The 20,594-nt window shown below is 35.4% G+C and overlaps 1 protein-coding gene across 1 annotated transcript in view; it reads right to left on the minus strand.

Moving 5' to 3' along the window:
• Window positions 1–408: 408 nt before the first annotated feature.
• Window positions 409–20,594, minus strand: part of CNBD1 (cyclic nucleotide binding domain containing 1) — a 143,028-nt gene continuing 122,842 nt past the window's right edge. The window contains exons 9-12 of the mRNA XM_074319101.1: window positions 7,001–7,110; window positions 5,248–5,391; window positions 4,819–4,881; window positions 409–498 (exon numbers count right to left, since the gene is read on the minus strand). Coding sequence (XP_074175202.1) covers window positions 409–498; window positions 4,819–4,881; window positions 5,248–5,391; window positions 7,001–7,110 — 407 coding nt within the window. The remainder of the gene's footprint in view (window positions 499–4,818; window positions 4,882–5,247; window positions 5,392–7,000; window positions 7,111–20,594) is intronic.

Genomic DNA, 20,594 nt, shown 5'->3' on the forward strand with positions numbered 1-20,594 from the left:
AGGAAATGGTTGGCTTGAAACAACTGCCAAGCACAGAAAGTGAGAAGCCAACTTATAAAAGTTACGCTCAATTAAGGACCTCTTCACTGCCCTTATGACTTCTTCACCGTCTTCTCCCCGGTCCCCGAGCTGGCCCCACAGCAGAGACATCAGAAACCACAGGAAGAAAGCTGCAGGTGGGGATGAGGAAGCAGAGACGCAGACACACCTGCAGCATTTGGGCAGTAGGAGTCTAAGGTGGCCTCCAGAACACGCGGTATTTCAGGATTAGGCTGTGTGATGCAACAGAGAGATTTTGCAGATGTAATTAAGTTTACTAACCAGTCGACCCTAATATAGGGGGATTGTCTGGGTGGGTCTGTCCCAGTCAGAGCGAGGATGTCCAAGAGATTCAGAGAGAGAGAGAAATTAGACGGGAGGGAGCTCCTCACTGCTGCGCTGGATGGGGCCACGGCGATGGAACCGCCTAGTGTCTGAGAGTGACCCCTGGCTGACAACCTGCGAGAAGACAGGGGCGTCAGTGCTACAGATTCAAGGAATGGAATCCTGCCAACTTGAGTGATCTTGGAAGACGCCTCTTCTCCAGCAGCTCCACATCACAGCCCAGCAAGACAGTCGTGTGACACTCTTAGAACCCAGTCACGCCTGCCCAGACATCGCACCTACACAACTGTGAGACCGTAAATGAGTGTTGCTTTAAACTGATAAATTAATGGTTATCTGTTAGGTGGCAATAGAAAACTACCACAAGCATGTAGCAAGCCCATCCACCTTCAGCTGAGTTTGAATACATGCTTCTTAACAGGCTAGATGTAATGTCTCGGCCCAGATGACTTGGCAACTACAAGTAGCTCATATGGTATTTCAAGACATAACTGATCACAAAATCATTAGACTGAGTTTTTAAAGGGTGGGGGAAGAACTTCTATCACAGAAAAAAAAAATCAGAGAACGTAAGAGACATAATAAAATTGCTTTGGGAATGCTTCCTGGGAATTGAACTTGACCAACAAACTCATTGTTTATTGTGTATTCAATAATTATTTGTGTTTTCATTTTAATGGAGGCATCTAAAAACCCAGGATAATACTATTTTTAACATCTTTCTGCAAGAGAAATGTAAAGTTATTATATTTAAATATTTTAAACTAAATATGTCAGAATTGTGAGAGATGGTTTTCATCACTAGCAAACACTACTGCTCACAGGTAAGCTTATGGCTGAGGGGCACACACAGACTCTGAATCACTGAATCCATGATTGAGCAAGGATTACACCTATTAGAACAACAGTGGTTTCATGTGTCGTATAAGATAGAGCACTGGCAAATATGAAATTGGTAATATGGTATTTGACATCTCATTGCTGCTTTTCTTAGAATAAGCTAAAATCTCTTCTGCCATTCACAACATCCTAAAATGAAGTCTGCTCCCCAAAATTCCATAAATTAAAATGGTTTAATATTTTTGTTTTTGAAACAACTTACTGAAAAACCAAATTCAAGTGAAAACCTTAACTTTGTTTTGCAAAACAAAAAACTAAAAAATTTATAAATGGCTAAATATATATTATCAAACTAATATCAAGGTCAACATTATTTTCTGATATCATTTCTTCATTATGTATATGATATATGGATATGATACGTGTTATTTTATAAGATAAACAATTTCTCAAAGTAAGAACTACTTTTAAATGTCTGCAAGATATTCAAAAACTTTGGCTGGTTTTATCATTAACAAAGGAGTTCTTTAATATAGTTACAAATTATCTAATGGAATAAAGTAATATACTGAGAAACAGTTATGTGAAATATAACTTTTTCACTCAAAATTTGGTCTAAAACAAAACAAAAAATGTACTCAACTTAATTTTATTTTTAACATTATTAGTAATGAGTGAAAAAGCATCATAAGAGAAAAAATACTTCTAAGTATCATACCTTATTTTTAACTTGGAAATGTGTTACATATCAAAATTTTATCATAAAGCAAAAACAAAAAACAAAGAGGAAAAAGGAGACAAATCGTTCGAGAATTTAAGCTCTTCTGATTAACACTGTTACCAAGGAGACACCTGTTTATAACTTGCCTCATCACAGAGGAAAAATACTGCTGTGTTGGGAATTAGGTTTTTTCATAGGAATACATGCATTGCTTCTGAACTGCCTAACAGACCTATCTATACTAAAAAGTCTGGTTCCCTAGGCTTTTGAATAAGAGAATCACTACTAAAGATGAGGGTTGGACAGTCTTCCTGTCAGAAGGGGGAGCTCTCAGCCCCTAGTGAATGACGAAGCACACCAGGAAAGACTCTTGTTTCTAAGAGCCCTCCCAACTTCCCCTTCTCTATAAAAGAGCTTCGTCTCCTTTGTTTTAGTGGACTTGCTGGTGGCCTGCCATGGTTGCGTGTTACCACTGCAATCTTTGGTTGTTCCCAAATAAACCCATTTTGCTGGAGATATTTGGCTGGCTTTTTGTTTAAGGTCAATAGTACCAATGTCACCTTCGAATTGGAATTTTCCTTTTGGAAAAAACAATTTAAATTCAGTCGTGCATGGCTGAATGAGATATGATAATACCAGAGGTAATTCTTTTCTTATATATAAAAAGCAATTCTTTCTCATTACAAAAGGAGTACAGTTGTGTTAATGGTAGGATGAGAATTTCGGATATCAATAAAATTAAAATAGTTGGTACGCATAATTTTAATCTAAGTGACTCATCACTTCTGCATCTAGACAAAAATATATTACCTTCAGAAAAGAAGTAATCAGACAAACTATACTCCCAGTGGCATTTACTGAAAATAAAGTCTATTTGTATTTGCTTAAACTTAATAACTCTCATTTTTATTTAGATGCTGAAGGTAAGGTCTGAGAAGTATGTACAAAGATTACAAAACAAGTTATTTCCTAGCTTCCAAAAGTTAACAACCTAAGTGAGGAAAGAAATCACTCTTGAAATCCTTTTAAATAATGCAAAACTAATTATCGTATATGTCTTCCTCTATGATTGTATATAGATAGCTTTATACATAATCCTCCAGATAAAGCTTTTCACATTTATGCAGTCCTTTGTGTTTCTTGGATTCTGTTCTACCTATCCCCAGGTATATGCATAGTGAATGCACTGCTCCCTTTCAATATTTACTATTATTAATAAACTGGATCATTTAAAGGATATTGGCTATTTAATATGGTTTAATGGGAGCAAATAGAGAGTGCAATCTGTATACTTGATAAAAGATATAATCTTTAACTTACTTTTTCAGTAATACATTTTACAATTCTAAAAAAATCACCATATATAATAATCTCTGGTAGATTACAAAGTGCAGGCAATGTAATCAACGTGTGACTGAGGATTCTGTTGGAACATATCATTTTACTTATTTTTTGTTTATTTTTAATCAGCCACTTCTAATATAAATAACTATTCCTAATACCAAAGTAATATAACAGCTAAAAACAACAATATCATCTTGATAGCAAGATGACATATCATGGGTTTTGCTCATGTTTCTGCTTCTAGTTTAACATTTTCATTTATCTTCAACTTGATATTTTTAAGGCATAATTTACTGTCCCTTGGGTTCTGCCCTATGCTATTTTACAGAGATGGATCCCTATTTCAGATGATAGAAGAAGTGGAATAAATGGAAACAGAATCAACTAACACGAAAATGCAAAATTAAAGATCATCATTGTTCATGTGTGAAGGTGACTCAGCAAAATTAACTTATTTTTTTATTAAACTTATTTAGCTTTTAATTTTAATTTCATTAATTAATTTAATTTTTACTTTTTGGAATAAAATAATTAGAATGTAGAAATAAAAGGACTCTGAAATTAAATAGAATATTTTACTTCCTTCTAAGTTGTGGCAAAACAAGCTAAATACAATCCTCAAGAACATTTCCACTGAGGGAATGTTTAACTAATTAGGCACACAGCATGTCAGTAGCTTTATAACATCAGTCCCAACTGAACAAAATATAGAATGAAATGTAAAATAAGAACAGCACACACAAAAACACAACCAAAGCTTATGCTACACATCTATTTGAATTTTGGGTTGCCAGATGGCAAAGAAGATTCTAATACATGCTTGAAAGCGGCACTTTCATGTGTGAAATGCTGATTTACATAAAAGAGTCCACAGTGTATTTGCCTGCACCAGTTACCATAATTAGTACAGGAAAAGAGAACTCAAACTCTATCAGGTGAGAATGTCATAATTTTAAATGGCGGTTAGTCATTATTTTTAAGTGATATTTACTTTGAGGAGGGATTGTATGTGAATGTCACAGAAGGAAACAAAATATATCAAATGTATATATTTCAATATATACAGATATATCAAATGTGCTATTTCAAATGTATAACTTTTAAAAATGAAGACATGACGTTGAAGTTAAGCCGAATAGAGTTAACGTACATATTGTCTAAGAGACACAAAAATGCTTGAAATTCAGGATAAGGGGATTCATTCACATCAGACATGGATAATCACGAAAATCTTCCTAATTGAGTTTATTTAAAGCAAATCTCTCACCCATGTTAATTTCTCTCAGTTTATCTTCCCTTATCCCTTACTCAATGTTTGACATTTTGAGTTTTATTATACATGAAACCATACTTTTCTCCAATAACCTATTATGTTATGACTTATTAACCCCTATTCATTTATCCTTTATACTTAATTGCATATCCTAGTTGAGTATTTATAATGTTTGAAGGCCAAGCGCAGGTGGCTGCAAGCTTATTATTCTTTTCACAGTCCTAAGTTCTAATATTTTAGATAAGGGCCTACGTACAAGGCCTAGAGCTTCATCTACACTTGGTCCAGACCACACGCGAGAGGACAGCACATAGTTGACCTGAACCAGAAACACAGAAGCGATAGTTGTAGAGATGAAAAACCAAAATATATTCCAGAGAAGGAGGGAGTGTTGCTATTAATGGTAACTTGCAAATTAGAAGAAAGATTTCAGTAATTTCAAATCAAAGCCTTTTGAAATATTGCTAATATATTCTAAAACAGCATAATTAAATCAGACAGAATATGAAGTTAAAAAGAGGGCCATCCATAGAAATGTTGCCTCTACAAATAACATATATGCACCTTGAGTACTTACTTGAGTGTCCCAGTTTGTCTGTGAAATATGTCTACTCTTGTCAAAAACTCAATAAACAAAATGATATCACAGTTAACATTGTTAAAAAGGTATTCATTTACCAAATACAGCTTTGTCTTCAATGACTGCCATCTCCACCTCTTTTCCGGTAATTACTGTGCACGTGAAAGGAACTTGAAGAAGAACGCTAATCTCACCAAAGGACTCCTTCTCATTAAGTTGACCCATATAAACAAGTTTTTGAATTTTTTTCTGTAAGAGAGATAGATAACTGATATTTACTTAAATCACTTACATATAATGGACAAATATTGTTACTACCAGAAACACTGTTCATAAACCATTTAGGTATATGATATTTAAAATAAATTGCAATTTCATGCAAATCAGAGAAAGCATTTACTTAAACGTGCACTTAAATTATATTTGAACCATAATAAATTGACGTCAGCCTACCTAAGGTAACTAAAGACACGATACCACCGCCGTTTAGTGATGTGCAAATTAAGTTTTTCGATCCTCCGCGATGTTTGGGAAATAGGGAACTTTCCATTTTTCAGTCCCAGGGTACCGTTTTATAAGCACAGCTCAGCTGAGTATGTTTCATGAACTACCACTTGTTACCTCAGCCCCTTACAAGGCACACGTACTGAACTAACACAAAATAAGAAAAATTAGCAGAGCTCCAGGAACAGAAGGGAAGGGATTAACAGGAAAGCTGGAATTTTACCCTGGTCCCATTTAAAAAAGAAACATGGAAAGTGAGTTTGACTGAGGGAACTCATAATTTAGGTCCGAACTAGGAATTCTGTGGAAAAGGGCCTTCAGGATTTTCAGTATGCGTGGTTCTGGAGACAAAGCTGAAAGTCCAAATTATTTTTTCAGGGAGAGCTCAAACAGGGGTGTACTGACACAGGGATGAGCTGGTGAGCAGTCAGATAAAAAAAAAACACAAAGGAAAAACAGGGTGTCGCCCTCAGGATAGCAGGATGACAGGAACTCCAAAAAGCTGGAATTCTTTTCTAAGTATCCTCGGGTCAAAAGCCAGCGTCTGCCTTGAAGGTTTGCCACTTTCCAAATGGAAAATCTTCACACTGAGTCTAACTTGAACAACAGAACTCAACGAAGTTTACATGTTCAATTGAGTTCATTGAAGATGGCCTGACGAGCCAAGGGTTAGTTTCTTTCTAACTTTTCTACCACTCTGCATTAGTGTTTTGCCTGTTCGAGAACGTCATAAAACTGGAATCATACAGAATGTACTCTTTTGGGTTTGATGCTTTGGCCAGCCTGCTCTGCTGAGATTCATCCATATTCTCAGAGGGATCTTTAGTTCATTGCATTGAGGTGCGGCATTCCCCAGTAGGAATACTCCAGTGTTTCTACCCATTCGACTGTCCATGGGCATTTGGGTTACTTCCGGTTTGGGGCTTATGAAGATTCGTGTAGGTCTTTTTGTAGACATATATTTTAATTTCTCTTGAGTAAATATCCAGAGTGAAATTTCTGGGTCATATGTTAAGTGTATTATAGCCAATCTGATCTGCTTATAGTGGTACCTTGCTGTGGTCTTAATTGGTATTTCTCTGATGAATAAGATCAGTATCTTTTAATGTGCTTATTGGTCAATTTCCGTGTCTCACCACTCAGCACATCTTACAACTTATCTTACATTCTGGTATCTCACAATTCAGTAAAAAGGAGAAAAGAAACCCAACAAAAAATGGCCCAAAAAACTGAACAGAAATTTCACAAAAGAAGACAAATAGATAATAAATGTCCAATAAGCAAATGAAAAGATGTTCATTATTCATGAGAGTCGATTAATAGATTAAAGAGAATACATAAGTTTAAAACTTACCACTTTTTTTGACTGTAGTCTGGCAAGTCCTACAATATTTCTATAGACGTTACAATATCCAGAATTAATATAAGCCACAAAAGAAATTATATTTCCACTTTCCACTATCACTGAAAATAAAAAAGAAAGATAATTCATTATTTCACACATTCTTCTCTATAACAAATTATTTCAGACATTCTGACAATAAAATATGACATTTAATCAATAACTATTAAGGATTAATTTCTTAATAGATGCCAGTTTATAGGCAGTATATGATATTTGTATGTGCAACGTAGTATGAAACGCAGGCAAGATCCCGCAGTCCAGCCAGTGGTGTGCAGTAACCTCCGGGGAGGTGAGGTACAGGGTGCAGCAAGCCCCATCTGTGGCATTTGCTGATGTTCATGGGAAATATTCCCACCAGGCCTAATTTCAAACAGCCCATGGTTTAACCACTGGCTCACCAAATCCCTGAATATGGAAGATGTGGCTCTGCGGAGCCAGCGCCTCGAGCCAGCCCTAGCACTTACCAAACATAGGCGGAACTCAAAGCAAGGTTTTTGAGGCCACACTGGACTGGTTTGAAGCCCTACCCTGCCACTTTGTATGTGGCCCTAGACAAATGATATACATTCTCTGCACTTCCGGTTGTTCAGCTTTAGAATGGCAAAATTAGCAGCCCTTGTTCTGTAATCCCCATGAGCTAATGAAGTTCACATACCGTACTCAGCATGATGCCTGGCCCCTAGTATTACAAAATTAATCATGCTATTAGTATCCGTATTTTTTGCTCAAATCTGTGAAACCACCCTAAGGCCAAGATGTACTTGACGATGAGCACGAAAATACCTTCGTATGTATTCAAAAGCAATTTAATTAAAAATCTCCTAATCTATATAACACTTTAAATTATCAACATAATTTAATTGAAATAATAAAATCAGTTAACGTATGTAAATTAAAATTACTATTTCAAGTTTACTTCTTGTTCATTCTGAAGCATATCAAATTTTTTTTCTGAAAACCCTAAACATAACAGAGATAACATAGACACATATGTATCATTCCCATGATTTTATAAAGTAAACAATATATTTATTTTTACTTAAAAAATAAAATATTTGATTATTCAAAAGTATTTATTTCACATTATATAAGAGTATATATCAAATGAGAAAAAATGATGGATATTACTAAAATAATAAGGTAGAGAACAGCATAGCTCTTTAAAAATTATAGTTAAAAAAGGAACAAGGTAACTATCGGTAACGTAATTTACCATAAACAAACAAAAAATAAACACAAACATAAAATGGAAAAATACTTTAAGATAAATCAAGTAGCATTTCAATTATTTTGCTGCCATGTTTATGAGAATATATCATCTCTCTTTCCTGATATAATATTCAGAGCTCAAAGTTTATAATAAAAAATTGAAAGGTTATTCTACTGTCACCAATCATTTATTTTTTTCTTAATTATTATCACTTTGCTTAAATAAATTATTATGATAATACTGTCTTATACTATGTTTCTTGCAGCCAAACAATGATATTACAAAGTTATCTTAAGATATCAAAGCATAATCTGTCTGTAGAATTATGTGTAAATTGTATAGACAAAGGGAAACTTTCTCATAGACCGTACTCTTAAAGGGAAAGAGTCTTCTACCAAAAGGTGATGTGATGGTAGAGACTGCTTTACTTTTTTCCATCAACCAAGAGGACATAAAGGCAGGCACAGGGCATCCTGGCAATTGTTACGGGTAAGGAAAGGAGGCACTTAAACAGATACAAACGAAACCCACTCTTCCTAACTTTCAGCACTGCGTTACATAAGTCTGCTATCAAAATCCAAGCCCTCCGCGGATCATAGAGAAGCACACATGGTATAAAGACCTTGTGTGGAAGGCAAGGCAACAAGGCAAGCACTGCAGCAACACCTGAGAGGCCGTCTCGTTCCATGGAGGAGAGAGCTGCCGCCTGAGTAATTGTCTAGGGCAGGGGTGTCCAAACTGCGGCCAGCGGGCCAACTGCGGCCCACAATCCATTTTTAATTGGCCCACAGCAAATTCCAAAAATATATTTAGTTTACTTAAATAAACCAGGTGAGGCAATACGTACTTCACCTCGAGTGAGTGACCCGGCTGTTTGTATTTCGCATGTGGCCCTTGGTGAAAAATGTTGAAAACAGTTTGGACACCCCTGGTCTAGGGTCTTTCTAAGAATCAGTGCAAATGTTCATCTGACTGAAGACAATTCAGCACAACTCTTTCCATCTAGGTAAGCAGTCTGAGTTCAATGACATTACCAAAAATGTGTGTCACCACACTTAAGAAATTTTAAATGTTACTATTTTTGACTAGGAAAAAAATCATACCAATTACCTGTAAAAGACTCAACCCGCAATCCCACCCCCCCAATGTGTTTCCTAGTTTTATTCATTCCTCTGGGGTTACAGAGAAAATGACAAACAACATAAAGATCCAAAGGATTATAACACAATTTTAATTGAAAAGATTTAGCCATGGACTGTGTAGATAAAGCTTTATTTATTATTATTTAAAGGTCATATTCATGAATGTTCAGGAAATAGAGATGATTTGTATTTAAAAATTAGGTTTTAAAGAGCCTCATCAAGATTCAAACCCAGATTCTAAAACCTGAAAGCATTAGACCATTATGGAAAATATAACAAACTTGATTTTATCATAAAGGTAAATAATAACAAGAAGAAAATAAGGAAACTGATTATTCATAGAAACTGAATATCGGGCATTGTTATTTTTCTTTCTGTCATGTATCGCATGGCAGGAAATAGTCACTTTGAGTCAGTCTGATAAAACTATTTTATTCCACTTTCAGATCCATCGGAAGTCACGATAAGAGGCATAGTTCCTTCCTGGCTGTTGGCATCAGCACTGGGTCAGTGGAGGCCTCAGGGTTCATAGAAACTAGTGATGGAGGCTTCTTCACTAACGATCAACGCCAGTCCATTACTTAACAGGCTGACACACGGTTCTGGAGAGCAGTGCGTCTGAGCGGCAGTGAGACTGACGCGGCTTCAGGCAGGACACGCGTTAGCTGAGTGGGTGCCAGTTGTCCTTGTGAGACCGGACCACGAGAAATAGAACGACATAAAAGAAAAGCACCTGTGAACACTATTTGACTTCCTATTCCACTTGGGGAAATTTATCTGAAGATGGATATATTAGTTTGCTTCTATAATGTTATTAAGAAAGACCTTGGTTAGAAAGGGGTTTGCATTTACTGAGTATTTCTGTAAGGGTCCGTACTAAAGAGACTTTAGATCATATTAAACACTGCTTCTTCCCTGTTAAGAAATGCTTGTATATAGGCAGGTAAATAGCATTTATGGCTCAGTAGAGACACATCCGGAACAGAAATGCACATCAGAACTGATCATTCATTATCGAATTTCCAAGTATACTATGCCTTCTGAGTTCATTAAAGCAGGTCACTCTTGTAAAGAATGTCTGCATATCTAAGACAGCCTCATGTTTAACAAGTACCTGTCACTTTGCATAGGAAATAAAAAATAACGCAGAAGTGGACATCCCCTCCTAATGCCCAGCGGGCCATCCTGTCGGGTGAACTAGGAAAAGCCACCTCCCAGAGACTCCCTGGAGACATCTTCCTCCCCTGGCCCTGGTGCTGAATGGAATGGAAAAAGCAAAAAGAGAAAGTCTCTCTGAAAATGATTAACCATAGCTCCCAGCACTGGGGCTAGAATCCACACCACTTGTGAGGTACTAAACACTCATTTTAAATTATACTGTGTTTTCACAACTCTTCCCGGAAAAAAGGGGAAACACATTCCTTCTAAATAAATTAACGTTCATCCCAGGCTTCAAGAAATTCCCACACATGTAAAGATACTATAAGCTCTCAACACAACATCTAGAGTAGTCCCCCCTTATCTGTGGTTTCCCTTGCCACAGTTTCAGTGGGGTACTCAAGATTTTTATTCCCCAGGGAAAACTAGTGTCGAGCAAGTGTGGGTCCCGTTTCAGATCCACAGAACTTCCTCCTGTGCAGGAGCCGTTGATTACCAAAGAAGAATTTAGGTGACGTACCAGTGATGGACGAGATGCTAGGCAGACGGAAACACTTGAAATAACACAGGAGTGCATGATGACCACCTTCCAAAAATATTTCTGACTCATTGATAACGCCCTTCCTTTTTTCCAGCACTGCGATGAATCTTGACATACACATTAGTTAAATAGACAGATAGGTGTATACATTTCATTTCAATGAGACAGTGTGCGTTAGGACAAGTAAGCAATTGTGTTTAGCCTGACATTTGGAATCAAACTTCTGTTCTCAGATGAAATAGCAAGATGTCTTTATCTCACAGGGTTCTTTAGAGGACCAAAGACATTATCTAACTTAACCTGCAAGCTACACTGCTTTTTAAATGGCACCAAGTTAATAGAAGAAAATTATTTTCATCTTTGTGTAGAAAAAAGTTTCTAAGTTTTCACCTGACAATCATGTGTTTTAATCACAAATTCTAGTTAATCATGGTAATTGTCCACTTAACAATGGTACGCTGATTAGCTACTTCATTCGGACATGACCTAAGTATCCATACTGATTTCATTCAATCACTGAAGCAGCATTATTTCAGAGGTGACTAAGCACACATAAACGGACTGGCCCAAGGACCTACATGGCAGTACGACACATTTATCATTTGTACCGAGTGTACATGACAATGAAATGTATTCATTATGAGAGAATTATTGACTTCATTAATTTCACAATAATTTTGATTCAAGAGATATTCCCCTTGGTATGGTTTAATGTAATCTGAACCAGTGTGGGTAAAACATTTGCATAAAGAGATTGATTTTATTACATGCCTTCAGAACACTAGTTTTTCACACTGAAATTAGTTCAATAATTCTATAGGATATTTATGCAAAATCATACCTCAGTACACCTACTGATGATCCAGCCTTCAGTGTTGTGCACAATATTCCAACAAAAAAGTGTGAGAATTGTTTTTAATATTTTACCATTTTTAAAACAAGTTAAAAAGATATGATAAATCTCATTTCCATTTTAAAAAGTGGACTATTAATGTTTTTCTTATTAAATTTTAAGAACTCTTTCATATTAATGCTCTTTTATAATATTATTTGTTGAATTTCCTGAAACTATTGTTTTTCTCTTAATCTTACTACTTTTACACTCAAAATAAATTGTATACCCATATTTTCTTCCTGTTGTCATATTTTTAACTTAACTAATCCATTAAAAATAATTTTTGCCACATGAAGCCAAGTTAAATATCAAACTTAATCTACTCTCCTATGTGTGCAGATTATTATTATACTAATTCTTTTTATAAAAAAACAAAAAACCGAACCTTTCCCAATGATTCCTACTTTCTCTGTTACACACGATACACCATTGTCCTGCACGCTAGTGTCTTGTATAAGCTAACACCCTAATAAAAACCTAAGGCAACAGTATTAAAAAGTTGTTAGGGCTTTTATAAGAAATAAATTTAGATCACGTTTCAAGAGTGATAGAATATATTTATATACATCGAAGAAATACCTCTAATTCTAAGAAATTTTCCTACAGAAATAATCAGGTAAATAGTTAAGTATTTATGAATCAAGTATTCAAAACCAAGCATGTAAGATATGTTATGCAACTAAAATAATAATCAATAGAGAAGTGTTTAAATAAATTATAATAATTCACAGGAAACATTCAGCTTCTACTAAAATTCATTAACTTTTAAAACTGTTACTGATATGGAATATGCTCATTTTATAATGGCCATTGGAAAAGAGTTTCATTAACTGTATACTAGTCAATTTTAAATATATAAAAGCTACTTGCTTCTGAATTAAAAACCTGGAAAAACGTAGGAAAAGGTTATAGTTTGTGTCTATAAGAGTATAATTATGTAACACATGCTTGCTAATCTTGTTTTCCTGAAATGAATGCACTGAGTATACATTCATTTCCTAATTAGATGGCCGGGCCACTGAGAACAACAAGGGCTGGGTGGTCTCTCTCACTGGGGCCAATGAGAATAGGTGCCTGCCTCCCCCGTTCTGCTTTGGGGGGCTGCCTGGTGGATGGGATTCTACCTCACCTCTCTTGGATGGACCACGGATGGAACCGGGAATGCTCTAGCACCATGGAGGCTGTTGACAAAGAAACTAGAACTGGGTGGCCTGCCTCTGCTTGCTTTAGAGGACCCATGCTACAGTGGACAGACACTAGAGAGAGCAAGGGATTAGAAAGTCCTAGAGAAATAACCAGCAAAGTGCCCTAATTAGGAATCTACATGCACAAATCCAGAGAGAAGGCAGGAGAGGCCCTGATTCTAGCGGAGCTGACTGGTGAAGGTCTTTTGCTGCATGAGCACAGCCCATAGGTGGATGTTTCTTTACATGTGCAGGTACGAACATCAAGTCACAAAGAGCAGGAGGAAACATGGGGAAATGACCGTAACAGAGAGACAAAATTAATCTCCAGAAACCAATTACGAAAATGAAAGTGCATGAATTAAATGACAAAGAATACAGCATAAGTTTCATAAATATGTCCAGCGAGTAAACAGCAGGCACGATGGTGGGCCAGCCCCAGACCCTCTGATGCTTCCCATCAGAGAAGTGGCGTTAACATGACATAAATTGCTTCTGTGAAAAATCCAGGAACCAGTTAAGAAGTTCCCACATCCCAGGCAAGCACAAAGCCAACCACATAAAACCTGGTGGGAAAACGCATGGCCCTTTCTTGCCAGAGTCCCTCCCGAGTCATGGCGTGGATCATGGTGGAGAAACGACCAACTCCCAACTTCTCTCTGGGTAGGGAAAGAAGTGGCACTTAAATACAATGCTCTGACCTTTTGGGAGGCTGCCCAGGGGCCTGAGTTCTGTCTTGCCTGAATCTAAGCACTGCCAGCAATGGTGCCAGGTTGAGGTCCCTTGAAAAGTAAGGTGATCACCAGGCACCAGAGTCTGCAGTGCCACAGACAGACACAGTGTGACACGCCTTAGCAGCACTTAGCAGACCTCTTCCTTAGGGCATAGCACACGGCGGCCCAGACAGCACAGCCCCAGAAAAGGCTTGAAAGATCCCTAGAAAATTCACTGGGCAGACTGGAGCAAGTCCTGACTGTGCAAAACATGGACATGAACACTGTGAGAAGTGGTTGATTTTTCAAATTTCAAAGTCCCAAGAGAAGATAACAAGGCAGACGAAGAAGCAGGGAAATATGGGCTCCTCAAAGGAGCAAATTAAATCACAACAGACTGTAGAGAAATGGAGATATATGAATAACCAGACAAAGAATTCAAAATAACCATCATAGAGATGGTCAATTAATTAAAAGAGAGCTGACACCTAAATTAAATCAGGAAAACGATGTCTGAATAAAATGAGAATATCAACAGAGAGATAAACTATGAAGAACAACCAAACTGAAACTCTGGAAGTGAAGAATAAAGTAACTGAATTGAAAAATTCACTAGAGGAACTAACAGCCCTTGACTAGACAAGAGAAAGAATTAGCAAACTTCAAGACAGGACCTTTGAACTTACTGAGGCACAGGAGCTAAAAGAAAAATATTGAAGAAACATAGGAGTCCCAGTAAGAGATGAAAAGGAGAAAGTGGCAGAGATCCTATTTGAGGGAATAATGGCTAAAAACTTCTCAAAGTTGAGAAAAAATAATGGGCATACAAATTCAAGAAGCCTTCTTCACTCCAACTAAGATACATCTAAAAGAATTTACACACAGACACATCATCATAATGAAACCATGTCACAAAGAGAATTTCGAAAGTAGCAACTCATCACATATAAGGCAAATTGAGATCAATTTGTACAATACTATGCTTATAGTGACAACACTGTACACTTAACACTGTTATGTAGGTCTCTCGCTTTGTGTTTTTGACCATAATAAAAAATAAATTGGTGTTAAGATTTAACTACCAAGTTAGTATTTTTTTCATCACTTCTCCATTGAAACATATCTTGAGTAACATACACACACACACACACACACACACACACACACTCACACACAATTCCCTATGAACAAAAATTCCTTGAGTTGTTTGAGATATTGTCAATAAATCATTGATCTAAGAGATATGACACATAATTTTAACTTACGACAAAATAGTTTTTCTCTGTCTAAACTCCAGAGTTATAATCACACAAGGTGTGTTTACAGGGACAATTAAAAATAATCTCAGAAATATTTTCAGTCAAATTTTTAGAGGTATTGAAAATATTTTATTTTCTAAGTATCAAGACTTGATCTTATTGCCCTTTCTATCTAAAAATGCAGTTGTAGAAACAAAAGTAACCTGCTAAATTATTAAATTAAATGATTAGCATCACCTCCTATCATGCATGAAACACATTAACTGTGTTCTTGAAATATGCTTAACTTGACAAGGCAAATAATGAAAAGTAAAGTAAGTCTAAGATAGTTGTATGTTATTCGGTTCAAAATCAGTTATTTTTCTATTGGAGTTAAAAGAATATTGACAGTTTCATGCAATGAAAGCAAGCAGACACTCAATATTTTTTGTTCATATGGTGTAAAATTTGGAATTGATTTTGGAACATGTCACTATTCTAAGAAGCCCAGGCTAGAGGACAAATTTTTTTAAAAATTTTATTCAAACCATTTAAAATGGTGCAATTACTCAAAAAGAGAAGAGAAAAAAGAATAATTTACTGAAAGGACATCAGAATAAAATATGTGGGCTCATACACATTACCTTTTTCACCTATTGGAGCATAATATAAACACTTATAGGCAATATAGAGTCCCCTTCCTAATTGGTTAACTCGGTCTCTATTATTTTCAAACTATATAATTTTCACTGTTAATTTCTTTCTCACAGAGCAATGTTATTTTGTAATCAATCAATATTTGTTAATTGAAGTGGAAAGAATTAAATAAAGGTTAAATTATGTTAACTTTCTATAGCTCAATATATGTATTATTTTTTAATTGAGAGAAAGTACATTTTTCTGTGGCTACAAAATTTTGGTAATAGTTTTGTTCTTAAATCATTTTGTCTAGTAGAGCTTTTCCAATGATGTGAGATTATTTTATACGTGTCCTTCTATTATTCCTCATCTGGAGCTCCTGCAGCTTATTTGATTTATGAGTACAGCCTTCTGATTTCTATGTATGTAAGGAAAAAATTCTATAAATACAGTCAGTGGAGAAGAGTGTGACCTGTTGGTTTTATTACTACCAGAGGCAAATTTAGAACCTGTGAAAACAAGTCAGACCGACCGGAGGCTCGGCCCCTTTGACCCAGCCCCGGCCTGGTTGTCCACACTGGCCATCTCCCCTTCCCCACCAGGCATTCGCTTATCACTGCTGCCGTGCTTCCTCCTCTGCCCCACAATCCTACACTGCTCTTCTGAAGGTAATTAGCGGTATTCTACATGTGAAATAAAATGCAACTTTTCTCAGTCACTATCCTTCGTGTTCTCTTTGTATGACGGGGGGCAACTCTTTCCTCATATAATCTCCTCCCTTGATTTATACTAGCACTGCATGGTACACATACTACTATACATATACTGGTCTTATTTTTATGATCTCATAATTTGGTTTACTCTTCTTTTAACTGCTTAAAAGTGTGGTGCTCCAAAGTCCTTTCACTACCCGTGTTCTCCTCTTTCTATACCATAAGCCTGAACCCTTTTGGAATGCTCCAGTTTGGGTGTAATGAAGGGTTAGGGTACTACTTCCAAAAGGGCAGGGGGATGCTAAGGCGTGACTGAGGCCAACTATCACGACTATTTGTCCTCCTTGCCTCTCTCTCTCTCTCTCTCTCTCTCTCTCTCTCCCCTTCCTCTTTCCTCAGAGTGCTTTTTCAGGTGTTTAAATCTCATTCTCGTATTGAATACCTCCAGCGTCTGACAGACAGTATATTGTGTGTATTGAGCATCCTGAATGTGAGGAAGCCTTACAAGACTGGGAAATGAAGGGAGGAAATAATCTCTGGTGTGTATACAGGACTAGGAAGATTTTCTCTTTCTACCAGCCAGAGAGCAAGCCCTAAAAATGTACGGTGCATGCAGTAGAATACGCAGAAGAGGTGGAAAAAAACCATACACCCAAGCTAACCCTGTTCTGATTCTGTCTAAGAAAAATTAAAAGCAAGATATGAAAATATCAAACTGTTGTCAAGTATTTACCCCTGAATGAAGCTCAAAAAAAATTTATAGAAATAAAAAAATATCCGTTACCCAACAAAATAAAGTTTAGAATACTTGGAGTCCAATGCAAAATGACAATACACACAAAGAAACATAATATGTAATTTATAATGAAAAGAAAAAAAATAGAAAGCAGCCGAGAAATGACATAGATGATAGAATTAAAAGACAATGGCATTGAAACCTTTATTACACATACATCCCATATGTTTAAGAAGCTAGTAGAAAGAATGACCATTTTAAGTAGAAGCATGAACAATAGAAAAAAGATGCTAATCTAATTTCTAAAGATGAGAACTAAAATGTCTGATATGAAAAATATAATGGATATGATTTATAGTAGATTAGACAGTGCAGAAGGAAAGATTAGTGAACTGAAGATGTGGTAATAGAAATAATCTGAAATTAAACAAGGAGGAAAAAAACCAAACACACACACACACCAGAGAAATAATGAAATATAAGACAAGTTCAATGGGCCTAATATACATATAATTGGGTTACCCAAGAAAAGAGGAAGTATTTGAAGAAATAATGTCTAAAAATAGTCCATATTTCATTGAAACTAATTTTCCACCCAATAATAGCAGAATACACATTGTTTACAAAAGCACATGGAACACTTACCACATAGGCCATATTCTGGGCCATAAAACAAGTCTCAATAAAATTAAAAGTATTCAAATTCTTTTACCAAAATGTAATTAAATTAAAAATCATTAACTGGAAAAAACCCAAATACTTGGAAACTCAGCATATTTCCAAACAAACTATGGGTCAAGGAGAAATCAAAATTAGAAAGCATTGTGAGTGGAAATGAGAACAAGAAGACCAACATATCATCATTTATGTATATATCTACAGAAGTATAATACTTAGAGGGAACAGCATCAAATGGCTCTAATAAAGAAAAAGTCTCAAATCAACAACCTCAGCTTCTGCCTTAAGACACTACAGGAGTGTATTAAACCCCAAATAAGCAGAAGAAAGCAAATAATAAAGATAAAAGTGCAAATCAACACAAAATAGGAAAACAATACAGAAAAATCAATGAAAACCAAAGACGGTTCTATGAGAAAATGAATAAAATTGATAAATCTCAAACCAGACAGATCACACACACAAAAATACTGTAGCAACCTGCTCAGATAAGTACCATTATCATCCCCATTTCATAAAGCAGAAAAATCAGGCACAGAGAAGTTATATAGTATGTTCAAGCTTCACAAGTGGAAAGTGGAGCAGCCAGAATTGAAACCTACGTGACTTCCCTCACCCAGTGATGTTCTTAAATATTCACTGTAGTACTATATAAAGTATTTTATGTAATTAAAAATGTATATCAATTATATCTGTATAGCTGCATGGTTATACCTAGATATAATATAGTAAATAACTATATACAATTAAAATCGATCCCTACACACATCCTGGCACTTTTCAGTGTATCTTGGATACCTATACACATCTGCACATATGAGCTGCCTCATTCTTTGTATTGGTGGTAGCGTCCCGCTCTATGACTGTTCCATAAATTATTTCACCAGCCCCTTCCTGATGGACATTTGTTTCCCACTGCAAAGAAAAGTGCAATTAAAATTATGGTACATATATCCTTGAATAAAATAGTGCACGTATCCTGGTATAAGAGTATAAATTTTTAGAAATAGAGTTTGGTGATATAAAGATTTTTTTTAATAGATTTTGCCAAATTAGTGTTGAAACATTGTATACTAACTGACATGTTTACCTAAAATGCATTAGATTCTTGCTTTCTAACTTTCTAGAGAGTCCTATATATTAACGACATTTTGAATGTTTGCCTATATGATAGGTAGTAAAGCTAATTAAACAAAATTGAATTTTCAAAATTATAAGTGAAGTTGAATTATTTAGTTTTCTATTTACTCACTGGGAACTGTCTTTTCATTCTCTTCTTCATTCTTATTCCCCCTTCTCTCTCCCCCTACCCTTATTTTCTTCTTCCCTATCCCACTTGAGATTTTACAATTCATTGATAAGAGCTATTCTTACATTAAAAATAATTTATTTCTCATGTGTACAATATTATCAGCTTGCTATTTGCATATTAGTACATTATGGAACATTTTGCCATGCATAATATTGAATTTTTATTACTCTGTGATTAATATTTCAATTTACGTCTTTTACTTTTTTTTGTTATGCTCTAAAGGGCCTCCTTCACAAAAGATTAGAAAATGAATTTGCCAATGTCTTCGTATAGCAATGTTATAATATAGTCTACTTAAGGATTTTTAATCAACCTGTTCACTACTTGTAAACAATCGTATTCAATAAACTACCTGTTCCCTACTCTTGAAATACCTCTATAGTATACAAAATTGCCATGTTTTTTTCTTACTCCCTTAGTCTTTCAAGTAATCTGCCTGCCAAATAGAATATTTGATTTATATTACATTTTCTCAGTAGTTTCAAAGTATTTTTAAAGTTTTTTTGCTTGTTTAATTTTCTTACATAGACGTTAGTAACAACACAATCAACTTTTTAAAAATATTCCTCAATTCACATTGGGCTAATAAATTTAGTGAAAAAAGACATCGTTCAATACTGTGCTTTCCTATGCAAGAATGAGTTATACCTGAATTACTGTCTTATTTTATGTCACTCAATTGAGTTTTATGTAACACCTTAATATTTCTTACTAAGTGTGTTTCTAGATATTTAATATTTGGGGTTGCCATTGTATATGTAATGTCTTCTTCCTTTAAATTGTATAATTAGCTGTTATAAAATAAAACTTAAATACGAATCTTGCCACCAGTCACCTCTCTTAATTCCATGATTCGTAATAATTTTCTCATTGACTACACAAATATTCAACTATATAATAATATAACGAGTAAAGAATGATGATTTTACCTTCTCCTTTTACAAGTTCATGCTTACTCTTTATTTTACTTAAAAATGTTAATAAGCTCATCACTTTAATGAGAACGCCTGTGATATTTACTGTCAGGAATGCAGCTAACTTCGTTTCTGAGATTTAGATTACTTTAGATTACTTTATCATGCTGTGGAAGTTTCCATCTTATTGTATTAGGAATATGTGCCAGGATTTCGTGAAATGCATGAAGATGAGGTTACAGTTTTTCTCCCTGATCTATATTTTAGTAGGTTTTTAAAAACCATATTGAGGTAGTTTTCCTTGAATTCCTAGAATGAACAAACTTTGTTTTAGAGTATTGCTCTTTAAAGTGCTGCTGGGTTATGTTTTCCAATATAATTTTCAGGATGCTTATATTGATATTCACATTTGAGGTCCTAAATAATCTTTTCCTATTATCTGTGTCAGTTTTAGTTTCCATGTTACACTA

The sequence above is a fragment of the Rhinolophus sinicus genome, linkage group LG14, assembly GCF_036562045.2.
Source record: "Rhinolophus sinicus isolate RSC01 linkage group LG14, ASM3656204v1, whole genome shotgun sequence".
NCBI lineage: Eukaryota > Metazoa > Chordata > Mammalia > Chiroptera > Rhinolophidae > Rhinolophus > Rhinolophus sinicus.